The 8,169-nt window shown below is 40.9% G+C and overlaps 1 protein-coding gene across 2 annotated transcripts in view; it reads right to left on the reverse strand.

The window, feature by feature from the left end:
• Positions 1-6,907, reverse strand: part of LOC144042763 (formin-like) — a 53,672-nt gene extending 46,765 nt beyond the window's left edge. For both annotated transcript variants that reach the window (XM_077555711.1, XM_077555721.1), the window contains exons 1-2: positions 6,711-6,907; positions 4,501-6,031 (exon numbers count right to left, since the gene is read on the reverse strand). In XM_077555711.1, the coding sequence (XP_077411837.1) occupies positions 4,501-5,941 (1,441 nt within the window). In that variant the 5' untranslated portion in view covers positions 5,942-6,031; positions 6,711-6,907. The remainder of the gene's footprint in view (positions 1-4,500; positions 6,032-6,710) is intronic.
• Between the last annotated feature and the right edge of the window lie 1,262 nt (positions 6,908-8,169).

Raw genomic sequence — 8,169 nt, forward strand, 5'->3', positions numbered from 1 at the left:
ACCTGTAGGTGATAGATGTCAATGAAGTAACAAAACTGAGCAGCTGCCACACCGTGGGGGTGTTGCCGTGTAATACTCTCAATAAAGTCTGTCTACGTTTTGCACGGCTCAGGAAGCTTCCAATGTCAGATCTTGACAGGGTGGCATCGTCAAGGATGATGGATTAACCCACTTGTCACTCTGACGGGTCATTATTCTTCTTCTTTAGTGGTCATGGGATACTTTATGGATACTGCAAACTGAATCAAATGCTAAGGGTGAATTGACTCTTCAAAAGGCAGTGATCGCTCGCTCAGTGCATCTGGGATGTAGCGTCCCCACGCCACCCCGAAAAATCTGAGAAATTGGAGTGCCTGATTCCATTCCAAAACTATGACAGTGTATGAATAATTCACATCAATAATAATGTTATTAATAATTAGAATAATAATATTCGGGTCCCAATAATACAAATATAGAGAATTCTCCATCCTTTAAATTTACGTCATATGCCTATATGTATAAGTAAGTAACTTAATATGATACAAAATAAGATCTGCATAAAAACACTGTTGACACTTGAAGGGAAAATAAACCATGGTTTGATATGTCCTCATGTAACCTCTTATATAAGGATATGTTGTTGTCCTGAACTGTTGTACGAATCCAGGTGCCCAACAATTTGTAAATAAAGGGCGGAATCAGCCTGCGAGTGAATGCCTTGTTTATACTACAGTCCTCCTTGCTTCGCAAACATGTTTTCGAGGGTGCCTGGGAGAGGGCTTGGCCAGCCCGGTTTCTCACGCTCACAACTTTTTGCTAACGAATAAAAGACGGAGCGGTACACGGTGTGGGTAGAGTCAGCTGTGGAATACGTACGATTGCCCAGCCGTTTTGCAGCTCGTTCTACCCGGACCGTCGGCTCTCCGGTCTAGTGTCAAAGTAAGCGCTGATGATGATCATATTATGCTGCTTAGCGTTGAAGTGTGTTGATTGCTGTTTGCGGGGAATAAAAGGCACCATTATTCTAGCAAAGTGAGGTGTGTTTATTGCTGTTTGCGGGGAATAAAAGGTACAATTATTCTAGCACAGTACAGGTGTTGATTGCTGTTTGCGGGGAATAAAAGGCACAATTATTCTAGCACAGTATATTAGTCTCTGTGTATTCATTGTTACCGCCGATCACTCACGATCCTGCATAAAAATATAAAGGTGAAGTAGTGTTTTCCACAAAAAAACACTGTCAGAAAGGTTTTAATTATTTAACAATACAGTAAGTTTATTATTATAGCTGTATTCCAATTATTTGGGCCCTTGTATAGTAATAGCGCAATTAGGTAAAGAAAATTCAAAATAACGCTATCACAAACGAAACGGTGTGATGGTGCAGCAATACCAAGCATATTGTTGGCAGATTATTGTAAATGGCCTTTCTCATTTTTAAATAAGACCCTTGAACAGCTTCGCCAATGCTGCCCTATTTTGTCCAACAAAATCCATAACATAATCACTCATAGTCACGCAAGTAGGCCATATGGCATGTTAAGAGCATGTGGCAGCTTCCGCTCTCCTCCGCCGCTTTTAGCCAGGATGGAGGATCATAAACTTTTGTATAAATCATGAGAAATGCAGGGCTTATTATAAATCATTGAGCTGGCCTTGCAACCGTCACTGCAGTTTCACCGCGCATTTGCTTTGAAAGATTGACTGATTGCTCTGTTTAAGAGTATTGGAACGTCAGAGAAAAGAGCTGTGCTACTCTGAGAACCAAATAAGAAAAGCAGAATAACCCTACAGCTCACACAAACCGTTATTCATTTGGAATACAATTATGGTGGCAAATGGGAAGCAGAGAATGGAAGAATATTAAGGAGTGCCTTTATTGGGATTGACAGCCTACCAACTCAGGCACAGACAATTTAATGAAGATATACTGTACCAAGATGCTGCATGGCTTACAAAGACATCATTTTTGAGCTGCATTTCTCTGCAACAGCAAGAGACATACAAAAAAAAAAGGGAACAACCATATCTTGTGTTGGCAAAGGTGACCCTTGTTCTCAGTGGCCTAACAATGTAGCAAGGCAGCACACATTATGCTGAATGACAGCTTGGAAATACAAGGAGCTCTTGCACTCCTCAGATTCATATGACCTTGCTGGAACGTACGGGCGGGGTAATCTGATTACAAAGATGCTTGTCAGACAATAAATATGTAAGGTACTAAGTTGGTATTAAAAAGAGAAAGGGACGCTGATTGCAGGTTAGTCTGGCAAGATAAGTGAAAGTAAAAAGGATAGCTTTGACTAAACCTACAGGTCATAAACTCCCATATCGTACTCTAGCTAGTGTTTTGATATATAATGTACGGCAAAATCAATTTTGCTTGTTCATCTTTTGTCTGCTCTAAAGTTTATCAGTTCACATTTTTATTGGTTGAAACAAACAAAAACAAAACAAATATCTACATTACGTTTTAAGGTGAAAATGTGTCAACATGTTTTTTTTTGCTGCTCACAATTGGAATATACCACGCAAACAAGGTTTTTAGAGTTTATTTTCTTATTTAATGCAAGTTCTGGTAGGTGCTGTATGTGAGTGCTAGAATACAATTCCAAACACTGACACTGACGGGTCTGTCCAATAAAAGATTCACAAATGAAGGGCATTCTAATCCTTTTTTCATACCTGCTGGTGACCCTTTGTCAGTTTCCTCTTAGTTGTTGAGGCAGGGTGGGGGTTGTGAGTAGAAGCCTCCGGCAGCAAATTGGCAACGCTTCAGTTAACACAGTGCTCATAAGAACAGCGGCCGGGTCGAGGTTTGCGTCAAGTTCGAGCCTTTGATCAGAGACACTAATCTCCGACTTGGCTGCAGTGCTTAGAGAGTTAAAAAGGGATCATCTACCAAATTATTCTCAGAGCCAACTTGCTCTTTGTGCAACTCTGCTGGGTAATTTTTAATTTGTATTGGATGTCACACGTCATTGTTGAAACAAGAAAACACACCACTGGCACATCCTGGACTAACTGAGACCAAAACAAATTATGGATAAAAAACTGAAGTGACAAAGTAAAAATCTCTGACTACAAATGAGAAGCAGTTATAACACAGGTATAAAAGTCAGGTCCTCGATCAGGTCCTGCATTTTTTTTTTTATGTTTCCCTCCTCCAACACACCTAATTCAAATTATCAGGATCATTATCAGGCTTCGGTAAATCTTGCTGATGAGCTGATCATTTGAATTAGCTGTTTTGGAAAAGGGAATCATCTAAAACAGGGGTCACCAACTCACGTCTACGAGGGTCCCTATCCTACCATCTTTTAGATGTTTCCCTCCTCCAACACAACTTATTCAAATGATCAGGATCTTTATCGGGCTCCTGCAGAGCTTGCTGATGAGTTGATCATAGGAATCAGTTGTGTTGGAAGAGGGAAACATTTAAAACAGGGGTCACCATCTCCGGTCCACAAGGGCCCCTATCCTGCATGTGTTAAATGTTTCACTCCTCCAACACACCTGATCCAAATGATCATGATCACTATCGGGCTTATCTAGAACTTGCTGATGAGCTGATCATTTGAATCAAGTGTATTGCAGGAGGGGTAATCAACTCTGATCTTTGAGGGGCCCTATTCTGTATGCTTAAGATGTTTCCCCCCCTCCAACACACCTGATTCAAATGATCAGGATATCAGTCTCTTGCAGAGCTTGCTGATCATGTTTTAAATGTTTCCCTTTTCCAACATACCTGATTCAAATAATCAGAATCGTTTTCAGGCTCCTGCATAACTTGATGATTAGCTGATCATTTAGATCAAGTGTGTTGGAAGAGGGAAACATTTAAAACAGGGCTCACCAATTCCTGTCTACAAAAGTCCCCAAACTGCATTTTTTTTTGGATGTTTCCCTCCCCCAACTCACCTGATTCAAATGATCAGGATCACTATCAAGTTTTTCCAGAGCTTGCTGATGAGCTGATAATTTGAATCAGGTGTATTGCAGGAGGGCAACATCTATAACAGGGGTCATCAACTCCGATCCTTGAAAACCCCTATTCTGTATGTTGTAGATGTTTCTCCCTTCCAACACACCAATTGTTATAAGGCTTCTGTAAAACTCGCTAATAAAGTGATCATTTGGATTAGGTGTGTTGGAAGGGAAAAACATCTTCCAACACACCTGATTCAAATGATTATAAATGTTATCAGGCTTCTGTTTAACTCGCTAATAAAGTGATCATTTGAATTAGTTGTGTAGATGGAGAGAAACATCTAAAATATGCAGGGTAGAGGCCCTTGAAGACCGAAGTTGGTGACCCCTCCCTCATCATTTTAATCAGGTGTGTTGGAGGAGAAAAAAATCTAAAACATGCAGCACTCGAGAACCAAAGTTTGACATCAACTACCTAAACAGATTAGCGACGAATGAAGTCCTAGCAATGATTAAACAACAAATGCCAACATCAAGATTTAAGAATAAGATTTTGTACGTTCCAAGCGGGTATTCCTAATTGCTCACCTGTGGTTGTGGAGTTGCCGGAAGAATTCCACTTTCCCGAGTTGCTCGGCCGTCTGCTGAGGTTCAAATCCAAATGCGTGACAGTTCGCCTGTTGCCATTCTTGTCAGTGACCTCGGCGAAGAGCTTGGGTTCGTCCGTGTTGCTGGAGCTGTCTCGATCGTGGTCGACGTCTTTATCTGAGAGCAGCACCAAGCGATGGTTGAGCTTCGGGCTTGGGGACGGGGCTGGCGACATGCTCTGGAGACTGTTGGAGGCAGGGAAGGATGTGTTGAAGACGCCAGCGAGAGAAGGCGAAGTTGGGGTCTTAGTGTGAGGTTTAGTTGAGGGTAGGAGTTCATGGGGATGGGAAAGAGGCAACCGTAGCCCCTCAGCTAGCTTGTAAGTCTTTTCTTGATTGACCCTAACATGAGAGTCTCTACTTGATTCTCTTGACTGTCCATACTCCTTTGTGTATTTGCTGGTATTTGCTGGGCAAGAATCAGAAGAACTTGACCCATCTTGGCTTGTATGAGTGACGCGTTGCACTTTCCCCTCTAAATCCTGCACTTTAACGACCAAACGCACTCCATTTTCCCTCTGGTTAGTTTCTGCTAGGAACTTCTTGACAGGCCGAAGGTTACTCCCACTTTCCCTTCGAGTCAGGCCTCCCATCAGGCTGCAAGAAGCCGATTCGAAACCCTGCTCGCTGTCATTCTCTGAGAAGTCATTGCAGAAATCGACGTCTGAATCAAACCTCCGGTTGTCGTCCATTAAGTCCCAGCCCTCTCGGGTGATCTGGAAGGGTTCCTCCAAGGGCAGGAGAAAAGTTTTTACTGCATTCACAAAAGAACTGTGAGACTCGTGGATGGACGATGACGTACCTGGAATCTCCTCCGTTGTAGAGACTGTGGTTAAACTATTCCTAGCAGGCAGATCAAAGGGTGGAGTTCCATTTGAAATGTCTGTCTTTATCTGACTGCGCGGGGAATACTTTGCACTATCCAGCTTCTTGCCTCCCTTCATCTTCATCTTTCTGCTCTTTGTTGCCGCTTGCTCAAGAGAACTAAAGTTGCTGCTACCATGGTCAACCTCTGACCCCTCGATGTAATCCTGCATTTTCCCGTCCTGGTTACCCATCTTGACTTTATTGGCACAATCCCTGCAGAGTGATAAGAGATCTGCCAGCAATTGGTGGTGCTCCGCAGCCAGCAAGCAGAGCTCTGCCTTTGTTGCCCGCTGGTATTGGAAGGCTTTGCCCGAGGAGTTGGAAGACTGGCCTCTTTGTTTGGACACAGCGAGATCCTCCTTTCCACAGTCATGGTCATTACTAGTCCGGGCTGAAGGAGGGGTGCGGGTCTTATACTTGAAGCTTGGGACAGGCCGCTTAGGGAAATATAGGCTGATGTTGCTGAGCTCACGGATGGGGACATACAGAAGCAAAACTGTGTGTCTTCCCTCCATGGTGGGCAACGTGTTGATCACCACAGTTTTTGCAGGGGACGGCCCATTTGCAGCTGGATTTGGCTGCTCATCCTATGACCCGTTCTGATGCTGTTAAATAGTACAAAGAAATACAGTTGACTAAATACGTGAAACACATAGAGACTGGTGACTTTTGCGGACAGCCATTTTTAGACTATTATATATCATTAGCTGTGAATTATATAAAATTCTGAATTGTAGACAATGAAAAATATATATAAGCTCAAAGTCAGTCCTGTTTGCTAAAGAGGTAAAATCATAAAGCCTGCAATATGTCCTTTCTCTTCTTTGTGTTAGCACCACATTGAAAGTACAACATTAACAAAATGACACTTACTTGACTGTGTTTCCTGTCATTCCCCGTTTTTGTTCAATTTATTAATTTTTTTAATCAGCAATGGACAACTTTTAACACTGAGAAAATGCCTCTCTACTGTTTACATCATAATCCCATGAGGTTGATGTCACCTTGCAATAAACAGGAGCACATGCGGTTCCCTTAACAACGTTAGCATCATTTGACAATCATTTTTGATCGCACAGCTGCCGATTAACTTCAGAAATATTGCGCTATATTTACTGTTAAATGCACACAGAACACTGTTTGATGTTCTATCAGATTTACATCAGTGCAGTTTGCGGTCTTGCGTCACACTGGAAGAAAAAGTGCGCATCGTGCAAGTGCACCTGCAGTAGGTCAACTCAGGACACCTCGTTATAACAAAATAAATAAAAGCTATTTACTTACCAGATTCACTTGCAAGATGCATGTTTTTGGTCATGTCTGTGTTGCAGCCATCCAAAAGGACTCATCGCGGATTTACTGGGCTCTTCTGCTGTGATTGACAAGACTCGCTTCCAATGGATGAAATCTGCACTGCCCAACTGTGATATGATTGGCTTATTTTCAATGAACCCTGTTTACATTTTTTTTGTTTTTTTAAACCAGTGCGGCTGCAGCTCACAGGTAGGCCAAGGTAACTATGGACAGATAATAGTGACGTATTCCTCTCTTTTGGTGGTGGGAGCTTTCTGTGTTCTTTAGAATTTGCGTTTTACACGCTCTTTTCCCCATCCTTCCCCCCCCCGCAGCCCTTAAAGCTAAACAGTGACACCTAATGGGCAAACTGAGTGTCGAACCTTTTAGGTCGCCTTTGGGATCATAATGACCACCACCAATTTGTTATATTATGGTTGATCGAGTATATGAACTGTATATAAGGTCCATATAAATAAAATATGCATGTTATAGTTTTGATATTTACTTGTAAATCTGAAATAAACGTCTCACAAAATTGATATAAAGGTTCATAGCTATAGTCAATAATAATAATAATAATAATAATAAAACATTTTAATTTATTTCATAAATGTGAAAATTATTGATACGTTATCATTACAAACAGAGTGAAACATTTTTTTTTAAAATACAGGCCTATACTTTTTTTTTTTTTATCATTATAGCTTCCATATAATGAAAACATTAAAAAAAACACCATCAAATATTACATAATGATTTAAAAAAAATAATGCAGGAAATAGGTAGGAAATTAGGAATATGGCTTCTCCAAAATTATTTGTATTTGTGCATTAATCTGTACAATGAGTAATATATATAAAAATGTAATATTATTTTTAACTACAGAATAAATAAACTTTTTGACATTGTAATTTATTTAAACACACCTGTATAGCAGATGCGGTATACATCATGAGATGACACTCATATTCTATATCAGGGAAAACCCATTTGTCATTGACACTCTCCTTCAGAATGATGTTGCCAAAAGTGCTTTTTATTAATGAGTTCATTTCGAACTGCAGCAATATTGCTATCTTGGCTAGTGAGAAGTAACCACATCAACTTTTTGACACTGAAAACTCTTTACAGTAAGTGATTGACTGTGGTAATTTTTTTCCCTTTCAGACACGAGAAGCAAATAACGCAAGAGTGAGGAGGTTATGGTCATGTATAAATGAAAGGAGACTTACGTGGAAGAAGGAATGGAATGGTGGGTATGGTCCATCTTTACAGAATGCTTTAACAACTGCACCACAATCTATAGAGGAGGTGAATATACTTTCAAACATGAGGAATGCCACCATGATGTTCCTTCAGAGACTAGGGTGGTCTAAAGCCTGCAAAATTCAAGAACGGTAAGACTAGAGATGCACATTTCCTGACATTTCTGAACTTTATCTCATCA

This window comes from Vanacampus margaritifer, chromosome 1 (genome assembly GCF_051991255.1).
Source record: "Vanacampus margaritifer isolate UIUO_Vmar chromosome 1, RoL_Vmar_1.0, whole genome shotgun sequence".
Lineage (NCBI taxonomy): Eukaryota > Metazoa > Chordata > Actinopteri > Syngnathiformes > Syngnathidae > Vanacampus > Vanacampus margaritifer.